This window comes from Diospyros lotus, chromosome 4 (genome assembly GCF_014633365.1).
Source record: "Diospyros lotus cultivar Yz01 chromosome 4, ASM1463336v1, whole genome shotgun sequence".
In the NCBI taxonomy this organism is placed as follows: domain Eukaryota; kingdom Viridiplantae; phylum Streptophyta; class Magnoliopsida; order Ericales; family Ebenaceae; genus Diospyros; species Diospyros lotus.
This window is the reverse complement of record NC_068341.1, coordinates 38,819,063-38,840,970: the sequence shown is the minus strand read 5'-3', so window position 1 is coordinate 38,840,970 and position 21,908 is coordinate 38,819,063. Positions and strand designations below refer to the sequence as shown.

The window sequence follows — 21,908 nt, the reverse complement described above, 5'->3', positions numbered from 1 at the left end:
GGCAAGCAATAGCCCGGTGGACAATGGTCACCGGATCTAACCAGCCGGTCAACATCAAGCCGCCGGCCGCCGCCTTTTTTTTTTTATCTTCATTTGAGTCCTCCGGCCGGCGAACCCAGTTCTAGAACCAAAATTGGCTAACCGGCCGGGCAGAAAGAAAGGAACCAGAGCAGTGGACGAGGGTATATTGAAAGTATTTTATTAATTAATTCAACTACGACAACCATTTTCAGACATCGATATATCCACGTTTGGCCGGAAGAAGAAGTAAATCAAATCATCAAAGGACTACATATTATAATTATTTTCCATCATCGTTCACAGTTCCCTGCAGGTCTAAATTGATCAAGCCCTATCTAGGTATATATCCTGCGTCATTAATTAATTATTCAAGATATGGCTGGTGGATTCATTGAATGAGCAATATTGATCCCAGAAGACAAACCAGCTGGAGGAGGAAGACGATGATCGCCCTTGAGAGATCTGCCGACCAATTTCAACGGCGTGGGGTTGACCTGCATGAACAAGTAGTTGCCGGCGAAGAGATCTCCGAAGTGGGACTGGCTCTCTTTCAGCCGCTTCAAAACCCTAGCCCAGGAGTCCGCCACCAACCTGGCCTTTCTCCTCAGGAACCTCTTCAAGCTCGGGATCCTCAGCCTCAGCCTCTTCCTCACGTGCACCTTCCGGGTCCTCGGCCAGCTCCTCCGCCTCCCGATCACTCTCTCTCTTATTTCGCCGCCGTCGTCGTAGTCGTCGGCGCCGTCGCCCTCGTGGCGTAGCCTCTGGTAGGAGAAGGCGGAAGACGAAGACGAAGACATGTCGAGAGAAAAGTGTGGGTTTGCTTTCGATTGGGAGGAGGTTTTAGTTGTTGTAACGGGATAGAGACAGAGACGGAGAGAGACTGAGAGAGATCATCACGGAGAGGAGATTGAAGGTTGAAGCAGAAGTAGGTGTCGGCATTAATGGCTGACGGGTGACAGCCAGGTGGCCCTTTATGGTTAAACCAGAAGAACATGTGTGATTCTCCTCTCCACATTTTTATTTTTGTTTTCGAAAAAATAATAAAGTGGACACCAAATATAAAAAATAATTAGCTGAAAAATTATTATTCTTTAAAAATACTTTTGAAAATAAAAATTATATTTTATATTTTTAAAAGATTAATAATACATAATTTAACATAAGATTATACCACATTTATAGCTCATCCCAACCTCCCTCTCCCTCACCCTCACCTTCCCCTTCCCATTAAATCTATTTAAATGGAGGATAGGATAGAGAGAAAGAGACAGTATGAACTATTTTTAATTACATTTTTTATTATATTATAAATAATTTATTTTTTTCTTAAAAATTGTGTTTACTTTAACCACATTCTCTATTATATTCTTTATTTTATTCTATATTTCATTTATTTATTAATAAATTTCAATTCTATTTTTTTAATCTTACCTATAATTTTTACTACTATCTAAATTTAATATTTATTTTCTAATTTAATAATAAATAATAATGTACTCGTCGTGTCTCTGCCATGACTAACCAGTGACTCTTTGTCTTTTTCGATCGTGAACTTCCTTTTTTTTGTCATGTCTAATCGCTTGATTCAATAGCCGTAATCAAATTCATTGACAAATTAGTTGCAACATATTTCATCATGTTCGTCTTCTCTAATGAAATTTTGTGCTTCGATGGTGACGATTGCAATTGTGGTGATGATGACGATGATAATAGCTGCAGCGATGACCATTGTAAAAAGAGATGGTGAAGACTGCAACAAGGGTTGGCAATCGCTAAAAGTGGTGAAAAGAAAGACTTCGCCATTTAGATGACAAGCAAAACCCTAAATAGTGAGTTTCGTTAGAATAGCTTATTCTCTCCACTTGGCTAAAATTTTGGTTTAGCATAGCTTATTCTCTCCACTTGGCTAAAATTTTGGTTTAGCGAGAAAAAATTAACAATGTTTGAAGTAATGTGGGAGAGTTTTTTCAATACTTTTATAAGGCTTAATATTTTGAAATTAATTAGTTGTTGCCTCGTCATTAATATTTTTAAACACATATTTTTTAATATATTTAACTAAATTATCATTTACCTATATTACACATTGACTCCTAAATATTTTATTTTTTTAAAATTATATCTTATTTATAGGTATATATATTACTTTCTTTAAACTGTTTAGAAAGAACAATATCAAATAATTATATAATCATGAGTCCCTCCACCGCTACCTCCAACAGTGACGTTAGGATTTCGTTTGCTTCCACGTACGTATGGTCACATTGGGAAATATATTTTAATATAAAATATTATATATATAATTATTTTTTATCTTATTTTTTGGCATTTATTTGTTTTGTAAATCATTTTTTTTAAATTACATGTGTATGTATGTATCTTTATGTTATGTGTGCACGCATGTGCATCTATGTATATCTTAAGCTTAATACATAAGGTCCTTAGAGTGCATGGAATATTAAGAAATTTAATTTTTAATTTTTTTAATTAAAATTTTGATATATTTTTTAATTATTTTTTTCGTCACCTTAAGACATTTGGTTAACTGGGAATTAATAGCTCAATTAATAATAACAAGTAAGAATAAATTTCTTAAACATATCAAATTAATTTATAAATATTAAACTAAATATTTACATGTCTATCTCTTATAATAACTATAAAAATAAAAATAAAAATTTCAAATTTGTCAAATCTCTAACTCCTCTGATCTTTTCCTTTTCTTCCTTATTTTTGGGTGTAAAAGGTGAAATCCCTCACCTTAAGGGTTCCCACACTACCTCACGCACATGGAAGGGGTTAATCATCGTGCTACGCACGTGGGGGCTTTTCTTCCTTATTCTTTCTTTTGTTATCCGTGGACCACTTTCACTATCACAACCACTCATCTGTCTCTAGTTGTCTGCCTACCACAGTACCCCTTTTTTCTCTTTCCTTTCTTATTTCTTTTTTCTCTTATTCTAGACTCCACAACGACCATCTTTATCTTTTTTTTTTTTTTTCTATAGCTACCATCCATTGAAAATAAAGGATTCAACATGTGGAGTCACAAATATATTTTTAAATGTGTAATGTTATCTTAAAGTTTAGTCAATTAAATGTGATTTATAAAGTTTAATTTTTAATAAGTTATTGAGTATTAAATTATTATAAAATTAATGTATAGAAATAGAAGTTGTATTTCTAATTTGAGGGATCAATTTGAAAATACTAAAAATTGTTAACTGTTAGTAGCAGTTATATATGGGTCATGGTCCCTAATTGTATAGTAATTTTATTCTCTCTGTATCCCATCAATAGAGAAATTTTAAGAGAATTACATATCAATTGGAAGATTAAAAAGCTCATTTTGATCAATTATAATAATAGATATAAGTACGTTTTTGTCTATTTTTTTATTTTATTTTTGGTGATTTGATAGAAATATTTTTAAAATTTAAGTAATAGTTTTTCACAGAGATTTATTTCTCTCATCCTCCTCCACCACCACCACCACCACCACCACCACCACCAATAATTCACTATTGTAACCACTCATTTCACTCTTCAAAAAAGAAAAGAAAATAAAAAAATATCCATCTTCCAACACAAAATCACTATTTGTCCCTGTGTCGCAGGTAGCCACCGACCATCATCAAAGCAAAATTCACCCAATTACTTTAGCCGCTGCCGCCACCCCCACCACCACCCAATCACTTAAATCTTCTTCTCCACCGTCACCACCACTAGTCGCTCCTAAGCAACCAAAAGCCACTTATCAAAAACTCCTTCCACTGCTTTATCACACCAAAACCCATCTACTAAAAACTGCAAGACTAAATAAATTATGGACAAATTCAATTTAGACAACAATGAGAACTAGGGATAGTCAATACCAGCAAGGAGTGGGGGTGGCAGTGGAAAGGTGACGGTGGATAACGTCACTGCAAAGTTTAGATTTTTTTTTTTTAATTTTTCAATCCATATCACCTAAAATTTACTTATATGTTTGTCCTTCATCCCTTATACAATTTTTCTAACACACGTGTAATTACACTTTAACAAAGAAAATAAGAACACCTTAGTCTTGGGTGATCAACCGTTAAAATTTGTATTTTGGACCTAAACCTACTCGCTTTTCCCAAAGTTCATTCTACAACAATGGTGCTTGTAGTCACGCGTAGCTTGTCACTCGTGGGGTTTGTGCGGGTTTTTCATAGTCCAACTTTGGCTCGAAATTTCTTCTTTCTTATTTTTATTTATTATTTTTTAAAAAAAATAAAATCTTGTAAACGCTTGACAAATTTAGGACACAACAATATAAATCTTGTATATATATTTGTATGTGTATATTTATATACATGTAAAGATATATTTGAAAAAGAAAAAATAATTTATTACTTTTAATATAAATAAGAAAATGACTTACAAATTTAAAATTGGCAAATTATGTTATATCCTATTGTGTAAAATATTTTATTATAAAAATATATTTTTAATTTTTTAATCAATCAAATACTTAAAATTAAAAAAAATATCTTGCACTTAAATAAAAAGCGTGGAGAGTCAAAATAAAAAAAGAAAACCTACGTATTAGCATAGATGAGGATGGCTACAATTTTGTAGGTACGCAATGCCGCTGAATTATTAAATTCGTGCCCAACGCTACACAACAGGGGTCCGGGGACTGGGGACCTTCCTCCAGCAAACGGATAGGCATATTATCATCATGCAACCGTAAGTCAATCACTTAGTTGGCAGCTGGGACTGCCATTATGACAACTCAATTACAATGACTCTCGTCCCCAAACCGCCCACAACCCCCAAACTCATTACAATTCTTTAACATTACGAATTCCATGGATCCAAATCTTATAAATTTTCTATTGGCTTAAAAATATTTGGATGTTCATCGTTACGCCATTTTTGGTGTTCGTGCTTTCGATTAAGTCAAGGAAATAAATCACAGATAAGGCCTTTTGAGTCTTGCATAGGACGAGAATTAAACTTACAACCCATTAAATTAATATCAACATATTGCTTATCCGACTGTTTGACTTATATTTTAAAGATAATTTTTTTTTTAACAAGGAGATGAAATCGAATCAAAATAAGCTTAAAAAAATACTTAGATTTAGGTGTGAGTATTTGATTGGTTTAGTTATCGAATCCATCAAATTGTTCAAATCGAATAGACTGAATATTTTTCAAAAATTGAATTGAACCAATCAAATAATTACTCAAATCGAGAAAAAATTGAAAATAACCCTTTTATTTCGTTCAATGGCTTTTTCTGCATTTATGCCAAATTTGTCCTTCTCTACCTCTTAATTTAGTCAAAAATGATATCATTTTTTATATTCTGATCGATTTAATTATTTTAATTTTTTTTAATAAAAGACGAAATCGAACCAAAATAAGCAAAAAAAACTCAAGTTTGGAAATCAAATCAAATCAGTTTACAAATTGAAGTAAATTGAATTACCAATTTCAATTAATTCGATTCGATTATTTTGATTTAACCATAATTTTACTTACCCTTACTTAGATAATCTTTAATAGAAATTTACTTAAAAACTAGATTCTTATTATATTGGCAATCATGTTGGCAAAATACCAAATTTAGAAAATTTTAATTATCCAAAAATCAACTAAAATGATATATTTTAGAATTGTTTTTGTAGAAAATAGGCCATCAACCAAAAGGTTCCTATTAGATGCTTCACAAACAAATTGTAAAAAATAGCATTTAAGTATGGGTTTACGGTGAGAATTAAGGATGGGAATTTAGACCTTTGTGCCCAGAGAACAGAGTATAAGAATAGTTAATTATTAACATTTAAATAAAATTATCTTAACTATTTTTATTTTTGAATTATATTATCTTTCTTATATATAGTCTACCATTAAAGAAGGTCATGTTTGTGAGTAAAAATAATAATAACTATTTCATTATAATAATCACTACTATACTATTATCCTGTGAATAAAAAAAATCCTTCAATATATATTTATTATATATAAATCACTTATGTGAATATACTTATTAAATTACTAGATAAAAAAAACTAAAATACAACTCATCAAAGACAACAAAAAGGTAGGTAAATAAATAAATACTTTTCGGATCAAAATATGAAACGATTAAGATAAAACTGACAAGTATTTTGAAATTTCTATCAGATTGTTTGTTAAATTTTTTAAAATTCATTGATAATTATACTTTTTATTTCTCTGTGTTTGTTAATGTATATGATAAGTACTAAGATAAGAGTTTTTTTAACAAAATATCCCTATTACCAAATTCATTTAAAATTGTTTGTTAACATCAATAACAAATTTATGATTAAAATAGTATTTTATGATTAATATAAATTGTCAAAAAAATAAAAATAAAAATAAAATTTTATTTTCTAAATTTATATTCAAAAATAGATTTAAAAAAAGTTGAAAAGTAGAAATAATTATTTTTGGAATTACAATAATTCTACCTAAATAATTAAAAATGGCCAAAACATATTTTCATAATAGATAATAAAATATAAAATTGAATAAAATAATTAAAAAATTGGTGAAAGGAATTGTATTAGTTAATAAAATATATATATAGAGAGAAAAATTTAAATTTTAAAAATTGATGAAAGGAATAATGTCATTTAAATTTTAAAAATTATCAAAGCATATGATAATTTAAAATTATATTAAATAATATTAATTATAAGATTTAAATGAATAATTTTTTTAATAAATTTAAATCTTTAAAATGCGTTAAATGATATTAACTATCCTACGAGGAACATATAGGTAATTGAGACTTATCTTGAAAGAGTTAGATAAATTTATTTGAGAGAGAATTCAGATAAATTTATTTTGAAATAGAGAGATAAGAGGTTAAGTGAGAGCTTTTTCAAAAATAGTCAGATAAACTTAATAAACACATTGGAAAGATCGAACATTCGAAATGTTTTTAATATTTGACATTTTCTCCCTTTTATCTTGATTAACAAATACCTCCTTATGGTATTATAAGAAAACTATAACTATAGAGCTTAAAATTATGAACACAAATGGTCAATTAACCATATTTATGTGATTATTAATGTTTTACAGTATTAGCGTGACACTCGCAAAATAAGAAGGAACTGAAAACGCTATTTTTTCCTTAGATGATTTGTTGACGTATATCGGCTGCCACCGGATGGACGTGTGAGCGTGCGTAGACCCGCGTGTTCCCGCTAGTTCGGTTTCCTTCCAAAATCTCAGTTTATAAAGGTGGTGGTGTAACAGAAACACGACTCTCTCTCTCTCTCTCTGCACGTACCTTCAACTTCCACAGTTCCAGTGTTCCTTCGCAACAATACCTAATACGAACACGAACTTCGAGACGCAATATCAGAATTCACTTCATCTCTGTTCTTCAGGTTCCTCTCTGGAAATTTTTCTCTTCGTTTGAATTCGATCGTGAATTATCAAATCTAAACCTACGGAACCGCGTCTTTGCCATTGTATCTGACAATTCTATTCCGATTCTATCCAAGATATTCCGTGAGAAGTTTCCGTGATTTCAGATCAATACGCGGATTGAACGCTTGCTGATTAGATCTAATTCTCCTTGCTTTCCTTTCAGTTTTATCATTATTGACATTTGTCACTTCAATTTTGTTGGCATAGTAACGCCGTTGTGATTTCTTCTGATACATTTATCCTTTTCCCTTGGATGTATCAGAGCTTTTACTGTCCGGGAGATACCTTTGCCAAATAAATCAAGTTTGGCGCATCCGCGGCGTGTGTTGAATATTTTGATTTGTTATTTCGAATTGGATTTTGATCTGTGTCGTGGATGATGGAATCCGGGATTATAACTGCATTAAGTAATAGTACCAAACATCAATTCATCCATTCAAATGATGATTCAGAGGACCTCCCATATAAGCGACCATTTATTATTGGTAAGGTTATTTCACGTTGAATTTCTTGATATCTCATGGAATTGTTATAATTGTTATTCGTTTTTCATATCCTATGTTGCCTCGTCATCTGCTTTATGTGTTTTCATCAAGAAGTGATGATTGGCGTAGAAGCTATTGTTAGTGCTGGATTAGACATAGACCAAGCCTTTGAAATAACAGATGATGATTGGCGTCAAAAATTGAATCCTCATTCTCCAACTTTGGACCACAATACTTTGTTGCATTGCTAAACAATAACCTTGTCTGTGAGGACTCAGGTCGGTAATCAGAACTTATTTGACATATCTGTGAACATCTTTGGAGCTAATTAAAATTTCATAAATTCTGACCCACATTGGCAGTCAGTTGGTCAAGAAGGAGGCACAAAATGTCTTCGTGGTGAATCTTGGACTAAGACCAAGGATCGAGTCTCGCAAACGGCAATGTGGGGTACCTCTCTCCAAAGTGAGGGGGGCTCCTTGTGCGCGGTGAGCTCGGGTCTAGCCACTGCGTCCGGCTGGGTCACTATGATTAACCTCCTCCTACGTTCTGTTGGGTCGGGTGTGGGGGGCCGCTCGAGGTGAGCGATTTCACCTTTTGGACCAAAATTTTATAAATTCAGATGCTTGGATAACACTGTTGGAAAATTTGCATAAATAATATTGTGGTATATTATATTAAAGATCAATTTTAAAAGAATGAACAAAAAATTGATTAAAATGCATTATGCGCGTTTGAATTCAATTTGAAATTGAAAATGGGATCTTGATTGTCAATTTCAATTGTATGATAATAATAATATATTAAAAAGTAAATCAATGATATGAGACAAGGTGAGTGTATATATATAATATATATATGAGTGAGAGATTGAATTGGGTGCCTTGCATATTATATATGTAAAATAATGAAGGCCCCCTCTAAATAAAGCATGCTGCCGCCAGTGGAACATGCAAGCAGAATGTGCGGCCTAATTTCCTCCAGAAGTTTTGACGCACATGCCGCGCTGTAGCCAACACTGCTCCGGACTTTCAGTCCTAATTCTGGCAACCTGTCCCCAACAGCCTCTTTAAATAGAAGTCTCTCATTCATTTGAAAAGGGAAGAACGCACACACCAACTCAAACGTTTTCATCTGCTTACTAAAATCATCTTATTTTCATATCAAATTCTGATAGTGTTCGGCGGTTGTTTCAGTTTACTGTTAGACTTTGAAATTAATGCTACTTTTATAGATTGTTAATCGTTGTATTCTAAAGATAGAAGTCAACCATTCTCAAACACTCTCTATAATAGACAAATTTGTTTTAAGAGAATTGTGTGTTACATAGGTCTCGGTTTTCTATTATTTGTGCATTTATCTATTCTGTATTATATTATATATTAATATTTCTGTAGTATTGTTTAAATACAGTATTAAATTCTGTATTTTATTGGTTTGGCTAACAAACACTTCTTAGAGACTCTGTAAAATGGCCCACATGGTGAATACTTGATAGCATCAATGTTCATTATTTTTGGAAATGCAACTCCATACTTCAAATATGTTTGGGAACATCTCAGAAACGTATATGTCATCTGCATGGATCAGCAAAAGTTTAAATACGGGGAGATTTACCTAGAAAAAAGTATAAATATACAATGAACAATTTTTATGTGAAAGAACATTGCTGTATATATAGAAATAAAAATGTAGCAACCACGCGGTACGCTTTATGTTTACAATATGGTGGGATCTTCCATATTTTGCAATTTTGAGTAGGAAAGCTTATGTAGTAAATCAGATTACATGAATTTCTCATATGACGAATACATTCATAAATCGTCAAGTTATTGTAGAGTCTTAACTCAGAACTTGTTAATGTCCATATTACGTAATAAAAAAGTTCGAATGTCTGAGAGCAATGACTCCCAAGGACTTTACAAACTATTACCAGTAACATTATAATTTGTATTAATAGAGAAATTGAATGAATCATATGTTGCTTTAGGAGCTAAGCCACATAGAGAAATTGAGTTCATCTACGATATAGAATTACTTGACAATGAAAAGTTGTATCAGCAATTGCATGAAAGCATGACTGAAATGAATTGGAGCCTTACAGGAAATAGGAATAATATTTTATTTCCATGCTAAATCAAATTCTGTGACATTTTCTTTAGTTTCAACAGTTGTGATTATTTTTTCTCTTTCATCCCCATATTTTCTCATCCGATTCAGGTGTAATGTTTTATGATTTGTTGGACTTAAAGGTGTTGCTGGAGGGACCGCATCTGGAAAAACAACCGTTTGCAAGATGATTATTTCACAGCTTCATGATCAACGAGTTGTTCTTGTTTGTCAAGTACTTCCCTGGCTCTCTTATAGCTGTTAAGTGCTACTAAATTCTGTAGTAAATTCTTTACAATGACACTAATGTACCATAGATCAGTTAATTCTTTCAACTATAATTATACTTGAAGCATAGCTTAAATAAAAGAAGTTGTATCTACATATGATGTACAAGGTGGGAGTTTCAAGCTGCCCATATTACTTTCTTTCTTATGTATCCTCATAGCAAACTGATTCATTTTTATAGTATTTTCCTTTTAGCATAAAATTATTCAATTGCAATATTGAAACTAAAAATTAATAGAGCAATACCCCTCAAGAAGAGAGTTCCACAACTGCGAATCCCATTGTTAGTGCAATTACTCTGTTAAATAATGACTCTATAACATCTTTAGAGTGCCCTTACATTATATTTACTGTAATCAGATTTCATAGACATTCATGGAAATGCGAGTTCTGTAGAATATAATGAGAGAGTGAATTAAATAATGTAACTTGCCAGTAGAAATCAAGAAGAAATACAAAAACATGATAAAATGTTTTAATTTGCCTGCTTCTTCAAAAGTTTCCCTTTCCAAACCTAAAATATAATGCAAAGACACTTCTCCATTCTATTGATACTGCTCTAATCAGGGATAAGGCATCACAAAAAATAGAAAGAAAATGTAAACCCCCTATATAGCAAAGAAGATGGAGGCAAAAAATCTATTGATTACTGGGATCTCTAAGAACTGCAGGAGTCACTCAGCAAATCATAGCATACTATTTGCAAAGCAACCCTGCACCACCAATTGGTTCATCTTTCTGGATTGGCTTCAAAATGCCTGGTGAAACTGTGGCACCTCAACTCCACAGGACTACAAACTCAACTAGCAAAGTGCATTAAGTGATGCTGATATGCACCCATTACCATTTTCCCTTTCTTTTCAGAGCAGAAAATTCCAATCCTTAACAATATATAATTCTCATAAGAATTAGATCCTTGCAGGATTCATTTTACCACTCTTTGAGTGATGAACAAGTTGCAAAGGTCCAAGAATACAACTTTGACCATCCCGGTAAGGGTTATCTGGAGTTTTGTTCAGGTGTTTGATCTGCATAGAATCAGATACTAGATGATGTGTTTGTGAGATCTTGATTGTATATATACATGGAATCATTCTTTCCACATTCTGGATCTTTTGTAGATGCCTTTGACACAGAGCTTCTCCTTTCATGCATGGAAAAGTTACAACACGGGCAAGCAATTAGCATCCCCTACTATGATTTCAAGAGCCATAAATACATAGAACCATCACGCAAGGTACGGAACTATATATGCAATTTCTTTTTAGTGCAAGAGATTTGGAAGAGGTTCAGGGATTTTTAGATAATATAAACACGATCCTGGTCCATAATAACTTGTAACCATAGGTGATATCATACTTCAAATCAAGCATTATGTTCCTGACTCTTAACATCAGTGATACTGCTGGTCTTATGTGTGTGCCTTTTTTCTCTTCTAATCCTTGCAGTTGTGTTAGAGTACAGGTAGTTGAGCTTATAAACAATAGCAGTATACGATGATCAGATAACAGTAATAGTATTCTGTTTTAGACAATGATGCCCTATTTGGTTCTTACAATTCTGCTTATTCAGATGTCTCATCACCTTTTTACAAGGACATTCATAAAGTTTTGCTAGAAAGCACTCTAATCAGTGATGCAATTTTAATCAAATGTAGGTTAACCCTTCAGACGTCATCATTTTAGAGGGAATTCTAGTTCTTCATGATCCCCGTGTCCGTAATCTTATGAACATGAAGATCTTTGTGGACACAGGTTCTTCCTTTTCTATTCTTGATCTCTACATCATTTAGTAATCTCTTCTATGTGGCTTTCTGAATTAGAGAACATGCGAATGAAAAACAACTTGTAGTTTGTTTAGTTATAATTATATCAGAGATTCAGATATTTGTCTTGGAAGGATATTTAGATTTTTGACCTCTCTGCTAATACAAAAGCATCAAGAAAAACATCTATGTTAGCTTGTAAGAAATGGAGTTACTTTCTCTTTCTGTATCTCAAAATAATGATTTGATATGCCTAATCTTGTTTGTGGAAGCCCCCCTAATTGTATTTGTGCTTTTCAAACGTCAAGATGATGAACATTTGCAACTAAACCACTAACCTGAAGAACAGTGAAAAGCCCTTGCTCCTGGAATTTGAACATTGTTTTTAGTTGACCCCCATCAAATTTGAAGCTTGGAACAAATGAAGTAACCGCAATCCTACTACTAGAGATTATGCAAGCAGAAATATCAAGTTGGTAAAAAAAATTATTACTTTGTCAATATTTACAGCAGAAGCTTTCTCCTTTGAATTATTCTCTAGCGACTTAGGCTGCAGGTTCCAATAAAGAGATCTGAGTTCAACTCTTTTTAAGTTGGCTATAAGAAAGTACTCACAGAGGAATTTATGCCAAGTAAAGATGATTCATAAAAGGTGAATCTAGAGCATAGGCATTAAAGTCATGGAATTTTTTTTCCTGGTTGGCATGAAGTTTTTCGTTTGTTCTGTCTCTTCTTAGTGATGAGTTCTAAGCATTCTATATTAGTGGTCTTTGAATCATAGCTGAGAAGATGGACAAAAATTGAAAACAGGTTTCAAGATGATGAAATCTTTCTGGAATCATTCATTTTGTAATCATGATGTTGAGTTTTCTGATCCATGTCGATGTATCAAAGCATGATTCTTATCTACATGTGATGAAGAAAACTCCACCATCTAGGTCCTATGATTACAGTTCTTGTTCTGTAGTCAAAGAAGCACTTCCAAATTCACACATTATATTTTCAACAAGAATGTTAAACAGTATTCTGAAAGCAGGGAGACACTTGCTCCTTCCTACCCCTCTGCCCTCCTTTTATTTATTTATTTTTTATCTTTTCACTCCGTTTTAGCTACCTCTCAAAACATCATTCATGATGATCGAACAGAATTTCAGCATTTCTTCAGTTTTGGTCTCTATAGAGATAACGCCAATTACATTTCACCAGTGCAGATTCAGATGTGCGGCTTGCAAGGAGGATACAGCGTGACACAGTTGAGAGGGGAAGGAACATTGAGAATGTGATTGAACAAGTTAGTGGACTCTTCAAATTTATAGTGAACAAAAAGAAATAAACTACCATCTAGTCACCAGTTTGATACTCTCTCTCTCTCTCGTCAATTTGGTGATTAATCATGCACGGTCCATTTGAGAATTTAGGACTGCATTTTTGGTAATGCATTTCTAGTCATGCCCTTAAAGTCGCACAACCCAGGAGAACAACTTCAGTCTAAACAAACCAGTCATATCTTTTTCATGCTAGATGATTATAGAAGAAGAATAAAAATAATCTCTCCTGTTTGCTCCTCTGGATTAGCGTGTATTTGAAATCTCATGACCCTGCACACTGGTATCTGCTTTCTCTTATAATATGGGTTTTTCCCACTTCATATCCAGCAAACTCCATAATCTGTACATCAGACTTGCATGCATAACCAAACTGTTCACAGCTATAGTCAGGTGGTGGCTGCTGGTAAACAATCCAGTTTAGAGGCTTCTTAACCCTGTCCATCCCAGACCATAAGAATAGGAAGTGAGTGAATAATTCTACACCTGTAGTGGTTGGCTTTCTCTTTCGTACATTTTGATTCTATTTTGGCGGTTGCTTCATTTTCATGACGTACTGACAAGAATACTTCAGAGGGTGCGCCTTGATGGCAATGATTAGATTGTTTTTTTTAACTAGAAGATCTCGGGTTATGAAAACAGCTTCTTTGTAAACAAGCAAAGAAAAGGCTGTATATATAAATATATGGCTCTGTCTTTACTCTCAGAAAGTAGGGAGTCTCATATATCGGAAGTCCTCTTTAATGATGATGATAAAGTGCCTTCCATCCATAGAAGTTTATTTAAGGGCACATTATATATGAACTGTTTGGGCATTGAAGTTGGTAGCTTTTTCCACTTAAAAGAGATTATCCTCACTTCAGTAATTTGATTTGCAGTATACTAAATTCGTTAAGCCTAGTTTCGAAGAATTCATACTCCCATCGAAGAAACATGCGGATGTGATCATCCCTCGGGGAGCAGATAATGATGTTGCAATTGACTTGATAGTACAACACATCCGTACAAAGCTCGGCCAGCATGATCTTTGCAAAATATACCCAAATGTTGTTGTCATATACTCAACATTTCAGGTAACAATTTGAATTTCAGATCTAGTCTTGCGCTAATGGGAGCCTAAACCTTTTTTTTTTTTTTTTCTCTGTAAATATAGGGGGCCTAAACCTTACAGCTTTTTTTTTGGGCTAAATAACCTTAATTGAAGCAAGAAAAGGTGACTTTGTTTTGGCTAAATAACCTTAAATAACTCCTCACCTTTTCCCTCAGATACGTGGAATGCACACGCTTATACGAGATGTCAGGACAACAAAGCATGACTTTGTTTTCTATGCAGATCGACTCATCCGCTTGGTAGAAAAGATGAATTAAAGAGATATCCTTTTGATTAATTATTGACGTCTCCTCATGGCACGATAAATATGGTTTTGAATTGATGTTTCAGGTTGTGGAACATGGTTTAGGCCACCTCCCTTTTACTGAAAAACAGATCAGTACTCCAACAGGTAACTGTACTTAATTTAATTGATTCATGTTCCATTAGAGAAAGACACTGCTGTTGTCAACATTTGCGTTTGTTTCAAATCAACATCTCCACTCTCTCAATAAAGCTAATAAAAGAGGCCAACCAGCTTGGCTAGATCTCTGGAGGCGGACTGCGTTTTCATCTCATATCTTGGCTAGATCTGCCAGCCGTCATGTTTCCTGTTATCATCTCTAATTATTTTGTTAAATTATTGTTTCAGGATCCGTATATACAGGAGTTGTTTTCTGCAAAAGCTTATGCGGGGTCTCAATCATTAGAAGGTATTTCCAACCCTGAGGATTTTCTATATTCTGCATCCTCGCACTCACTATTTCCAATCGTTAATATTGCTCTACGGGATACTTACATCTCAAGTTTCCTGAGATCAGTGGAGAAAGCATGGAAAATGCACTACGAGCATGTTGTAAGGGAATCAAGATTGGTAAAATCCTCATCCATGGAGAGGGTAACAATGGCCGGCAGGTTCGTGGAACAATGTATATGCTCTCTGCTTCTACGAGTTTTGGGGTGTGTATGCTTGAAAGCTTCTTTCGTAAGATTCTACTCTTGCTTCGTTTCTGCAGTTAATCTACGAGAAGCTACCAGCTGACATTTCAAGCCGCCAAGTTTTATTACTCGATCCAGTCCTGGCTTCCGGTAAAATGAAGTCCAAACATATGGTAGCTATTCAAAAATACATCCCCACAATCAATTGTATAAAACCTTAAAACCATTTGACAGGAAATTCTGCAATCAAAGCCATTTCTTTGCTGCTGAGTAAGGGCGTGGCAGAATCTAGCATCATCTTCCTTAACCTCATAGCCGTAAGTCTTCTTCTTCTTCTTCTTCTTCGATTATTTTGAACAAAAAGGTAAGAAGAGGGTGACTAGAATAGCTCTCTCCGGCATTACAGTAAGAGTTCAACAATTCTTTTTTATCTTTCAATTACTAATGGGCTATAGCAGACTAAAGGGTTGATACGTCGTTAATCTTTGAGTTTTGAGACAGGCTCCTGAAGGAATACATGCAGTTTGTAAGAAATTCCCGAAGGTAAAGATCGTGACGTCGGAAATCGACATGGCCCTGAACAAGGATTTACATGTGATCCCGGGCATGGGGGAATTCGGAGATCGCTACTTTGGCACAGATAATGCTGCAACCTTTTCCCTTGACACCTAAATAACTCTAAACTACTACTTTTTCTTTTTCTATACCAAGCAATTCATAAATAATATATAATAAAACTTAATTCTCCAAGGCAAAAAATAAAGTAAAAAAAAGCTTAATTTGTTCAAGTTACATATTTATTTAATTTTTTTTAATGTGAAAAGTACTTTGCCTTCTCCATGTAATGAAAGTAACTCTTTTGAACTTGCTCAGAGGGGTGTTATGCCACTAGTTAGATGTGGAGTATGGCTCTCATAGCTTAACGTGGCAAATAACATGTAACTTTTTTTCTTTTAAAGAATAGCATATTTTTTAAAAAAATTATTTCAATTTTTTTGTCATGTGTTGGCTTACTGCTAAGATTGAAATCTGTTTTTTTTTTTTGTCTCAATCAGTTTAAATTCTATAGTACTTTGTATTTTGCTGGGTCTTATAGGAATTTATCTAGTGCATATTAGGTAACAAATCAAGGATAAGAAGAAGATTTTTATTTTTATCATTTTTTTTTTTTTTGGAGGGGGGAGGGGGAGGGAGGGAGGGAGGGAGGATGGTGCTTGTCTTATTTTGTTTTGTGAGTTTGGTGAGTTAAGTAACATGTACATGTTGAAAAAGGGAGTCATGTCTATGTGTGTGTATTGTGTTGACACAGTCACACAGATACAGTTGTTAACATGGTTTTGGGGTTGTCTAACATATGATTTTATTAAAAAAAATTTTAAAAAAATTATAAACACGTAAGTTTGACACTTTAAACTAACATATTGAACAATTATAAACAGTGAGAATTTTTTTAATTTTTTCTTACAAAATGTTGGGGTAATTTCTAAAATTAGTTTGTATATTATTGTGAATTTAATGATGAATTTTTGTTACTATTTTAATTATTTGTGTAATTGTGTGAAATTTGAACTTTTCAAGTTCATTTTTTTTAGAATTATATAATAATAATATATGTGTATATATGTGTTGTCGTATTCAAGGGTCTTAATTTTTATTGTTTCCCGTCTGTGTCTTGTCTTCTTCATTCTGTGCAACTTTGGTGGTGAGTTTTATGCAATTAATTAATAATTATATTTAAATACAAAAGTGAGTACTAATTAAATCAGATGTTTCCACCTTCGATTTATAATTAAGTAGTACGAAGGAAAAGATTATTTTATCCAAAAATTAATAAAAAAATCACAAAAGTAAAAAATAACGGAGTAATTATTTATTTTATTTTACTTTTTTAACTAATTGCCAAGACTCAAGGGGTCTTAGGTAATAACTAGGGCCTCCCCATACTTATTGCGGCAATAGAGAAGGGAGGGGAAGGGGTTGGCAGCAGTAGTCTGGCGGTTGGTGATTGGTGTCGACAGGGCAATGGCGTAGTCTTGCTCTTTCTCTCTCTCTCTCTCTCTCTCTCTCTCTCTCTTTTGCGCGCTATTTCTTTTCGTCTGTGTCTACCGGTCCAATCGACATCTCGCCGTCTCCTTCTCGGCTCCGTCTTCTCTTAGGTGGTTGACTGATCGACCGTCAATAGCCTCATTCTGGGCAAGGTTGGCAACCTCTGCAAATTTTTTGGGGCCTCCCTTCCTAGGGGTACGATTGGTCGACCATTAGTGGCATGCTTTTGTGCAATAGGCGTCGGTCTCTGGAAATTTTTTAGGGCCCCATTTTTTCATAGTGGCATATACCTTAAGTCGACCCCATTAATTGTAGTAATTATTTTTTAAGATAATAAAATAATTTCATAATATTCTAAAGTATGAGTCAAAAAAAGAAAAAAGGCGAAAAAAAGAAGAAGAGTGACGCCTAAACACCGTTCAGTGTTCAGAAGCCCAAAAGTGTGCTCGTGCTCTCTTCGATTTGATTTCCCATAACCCATCTTATATTTTCATAAAGACGAGCTTTATGTGAATTGTTAAGGGTGGGGCCGCTGAAGCTGGTTCGTTGTGAAGTGTGTTATGGGCGTGGCAGAGAGCGAAGGAAAGGAGCGGGGTGAAGCAGCAGCCGCCTCTGCTAGGCGTCTTCTTGACCCATCTTGCTTAGCAGTCCTCTTAATTAACTCCTCAAAATTATAAATTATTTTGCTCGTAGAAGTTAGAACTAAGTTCAGCTGTGACACCTCAAAGGACAAACATGTATTTTACCGTGGTTGCCTCAATCTGCCTTCCCCTACCCACTAGACTGACAAAAATTTCTCATGGACCTACCTACCTACCTCCTCACAAATGAAGTCACGACGAAGATAGATATTTAATTGTACATTTTTGTCAAGTTATTATTGAAGTACACCGACTCTCTCTCTCTCTCTCCAGATTCCTCCCCCCGTATTCAAAATCTTCTCTTCCTTTCCAGCGTCTTCTTCGTTTCGTTGCCGACTTTCCCTCTCCAGAATCTTCTGCCACCGACTTTGACTTTGAATCTGTATAAATATGAAATTGGGTGTTGTATGAGAGTGTAGGACAGAGAAAGGAAAATAGGAGGAGGAAGAAAAAGCAAGGAGTAGAGACATTTGTGTGTGTGTGGGTGGGGGGGGGGGGGGGGGGGGTGGAGAAGGATGAGATACATAAAAAAAGATACGAGATGAAGGAGACGAAGGAGACTACGGAAAGAGACTACGGATATCGATGGAAGGAGACAATGGACGAAAAGAGATAGCGAACGCCGACGAGAGCCGCAAGATTAGAAGAGCATGAGACGACAAACGCGCAATTGCAGGTTAGGTGGCGGTGACGCTTCGCACAGGACAACGAGAAAGAGAGAGCGCTAAGGTCGGTCGGTTGAATTGCTGCCACCTAAGGCTCCATCAACCCTTAAAGTCGGCCCTGATAGCACATGGTAGACATGTATGGAGTCTTACTTGGAGATCCAAGATTGACTAGAAGTCGTAAAAGACAACAAAGTCATGCCACCCACTCTAAAAAACAAAAAGTTGTTGCATACCGAAAATAGAAGATTAAAGTTGCGAAGACAATGTTTGCCATTAAGATCTTTATTGAGGAGGTTATGTCGGAGCACATTAGAGGATTTATTATAGCCGTACAAAGTTTGAAAACTCAACCAACCCTAAAACAAGTAGAAAATCTACTAGCTAATCCAGAGGCTCATGAAAAACCAATGGTTGGAGTTTTTTACAAAATAGACATGGAGGCATTATTTAGTGGCTGAGGTAGTGAAAGAGGAAGAGGTAAAGGAATAGGCAAATCACAATAGAGTGGAGTAGCCATGTAACAAAAGACCAAGACAACATGAAAAGAGTTACCAAGCAGGGAAAGCTCAAAATTTTCAAGGATTGGAAGATACACAAAAATTTTCTCACATTTTTTCCCCCTCACATATACATATATATAAGCACCGATGAACTCAAATAAAATTTATCACATTTTTTCATTAAGCAATAGAAGCCAATATAAATATTTACATCACTATTCATTATAACTCAATTTTAAGGGACAATAAAAACCTAAATATAACTTAAGCTCTTTCCTTTTTTGCTACCCTCAAAAATACACTCACGGATCTTTTGGTTGGGAGAGCCTTGTACATATACTAACCCACAAGAATCCTCTCCATTGAACACACTCACATCCATGACTTTTCCCTTATCTAGAATGTTGTGAAGCAAATATGAACCACAAGGCCCAGCAAATGTATATACATCCAATAAACGACAACAATAATATTCATAAAATTGACAAGATAAAAAACGATGAGGTAATAACGAAGAGCTCATTTAACATAAGAGAAGTAACAAGAAAAGAAACAATATGCTTTGCTCACTATTAATTGACTCATCCATGACATATTATACTCTATCATAAACCCATACAAATTTATTTCACATCATGCAATCATACCCATGTTATACTTTACAACATTACACACTCTTATGCATATGCTTTTCCTCATGAAATATATATATACACACACACACACACAATCTTGCCAATATATATATATTTTTTTATAGACCAAGTCTCACTTAATCTCACCTCTCCCTGGCAGTACACGTCTAGCCCACCCAGACATAACCAGCATGGTTCGCTAGCAGTACCCCGCTTAGTGAAGAGGTCCACTTACTGAGCCCAAGTCTGGGATTCAGCCCTGATCCATGCACACAGGCACCCCCACAATTCGCTTTAATACCGTCTTGATTTCCTTTCCAACCATAAACTATGGATCATAGTCGCAACGCAAAATAATAAGTGCGCTAATGTGTATATATATATCATGCACATGTATCAACTTGAAAACATACAAAATTTCATGCATGGTCTCATGTCCCCAAATACTCCATGCAATGCCCACATATTGCAATTTCCATGCATAATAATTTCCCCTCATCATATATCAGTTCATAGCAATACTATGCTCATGCCCCAATGCATAAATGATGTATTACTTTCCATGCAAATGTACACTCCTAAATAATTATAAATATTTTATCAATTTTCTCCCATGAATGACCATGCTTTTACCCTGCAAAATGTCCAACTATTATTAAGATTAAGCCATGGACTACACCCTAGCTATTAATGACAACTAGAGTCATGCAAAAGCTGAACAAAAATAATTAGTCGATAACCAGGAAAAATCAAAAGTACACACAAGATAGCACTAAGATCTTGCATAACACTAGACCCTAATCAAGAAATGCAACATTTCTTAAGAAATATAGGGTGAATCAAAACCCTATTGAGGCTTTTAAATAAAACACATTAAGTATTTAAGAAAATCAACTAGCTTAAACATCATCTCAATCATAGGAAGAATAGCCAACACAAAAATGATTAATTAGGAAAAAATTCAAAAAAAAAATTCAGATTTCAAATGGTAACTTCGAAGGCCTATTTTGGGCTCGTATCTTAGCCGAATGTTATGAATAATATACTCAAGTCGAAGCCCCGTATCTCTAATTTCTGAAACAAAAAATGGATTCAAAATCAGAAATAACCACAAGAAGTTATTACCCAAAAATCGAAGCAAGGTAGATTACTCAGACAGTAAAATTTTTAGATTTTTGACAAAGATTAATAGAGTTGTTACGGGCTCAAAACATCACCAAATCGTGCAAGTAATATATTGAAACAAAGCTTAGGATGTCTATTTTATGGAACAAAAAGCAGAACTCAAATTAGATATAACCACAAAAAGTTATACCCCAAAAATTGAAGTATGGTCAGATTACACAAAAACATTAACCAAATGGATTACACAGAGATTGACAGGGCGATTACAAGCTCAAAACTTAACCAAATAATTCATGTAATATATCAAAAATAAGCCCATAAAGTCTAGTTTATAGAGAAACAAATGGATTTCAATTTGGATATGAACCCATAAAGTTATAGGCAAAAAATTGGAGCAATGATAGATTACACAGAAACATCAATTCTAGATTCAAGTAGATATTTTTTTTGAAGTTTGATGAGAAAGTGATAAGGTGCATCTTTCTCAGGTATGATGATCAAAGAAAATGGTGGAAATGTTGAGACCCAACTACTAGGCATTGTTATATATCTAGTAATGTCATGTTCGACGAAGCATCCTTTTCGTGGTCCCAACAAGAAATAAAGCTACCAAATTCAAGAGAATTAAAGAAAAAGTTACAAGATGAGCTAGAACAAGAGATTTGCAAATTGCTAGATATTCAAGGAACTGAAGATGAGCAAGAGAAACCGAAACAAGACAATGAGAGGTAGATGAAGGCAAGAGGAAATTCCTTATTTTGAATTAGAATAGCAGCTGAGACATTCAACTCAAAATCGAAAACCAAATCCCAAATACATCAACATTGC

General features: G+C 34.2%; 2 protein-coding genes across 3 annotated transcripts; one reads left to right on the top strand and one right to left on the bottom strand.

Moving 5' to 3' along the window:
* Window positions 1-201: 201 nt before the first annotated feature.
* LOC127800180 (uncharacterized) lies at window positions 202-941 on the bottom strand. The gene has a single exon (XM_052334639.1). It carries the CDS (start codon window positions 816-818, stop codon window positions 390-392), a length of 429 nt encoding a protein of 142 aa, XP_052190599.1. The 5' UTR covers window positions 819-941; the 3' UTR covers window positions 202-389.
* Window positions 942-7,310: 6,369 nt separating this feature from the next.
* On the top strand, window positions 7,311-16,337 carry LOC127798999 (uridine kinase-like protein 5). 2 transcript variants are annotated; one of them, XM_052332669.1, is made up of 15 exons: window positions 7,311-7,421; window positions 7,727-7,949; window positions 10,202-10,293; window positions 11,269-11,338; window positions 11,468-11,583; window positions 12,004-12,100; window positions 13,323-13,402; window positions 14,315-14,509; window positions 14,703-14,786; window positions 14,878-14,938; window positions 15,179-15,239; window positions 15,348-15,441; window positions 15,543-15,615; window positions 15,700-15,782; window positions 15,967-16,337. In XM_052332669.1, exons 2-15 carry the CDS (start codon window positions 7,841-7,843, stop codon window positions 16,135-16,137), a joined length of 1,386 nt encoding a protein of 461 aa, XP_052188629.1. In that variant the 5' UTR covers window positions 7,311-7,421; window positions 7,727-7,840; the 3' UTR covers window positions 16,138-16,337. The 2 variants fall into 2 exon arrangements, with proteins under 2 accessions (XP_052188629.1, XP_052188630.1); XM_052332670.1 differs by lacking the exon at window positions 7,311-7,421 and having other exon boundaries at window positions 7,801-7,949; window positions 10,202-10,318.
* The last annotated feature ends 5,571 nt before the right edge of the window (window positions 16,338-21,908 follow it).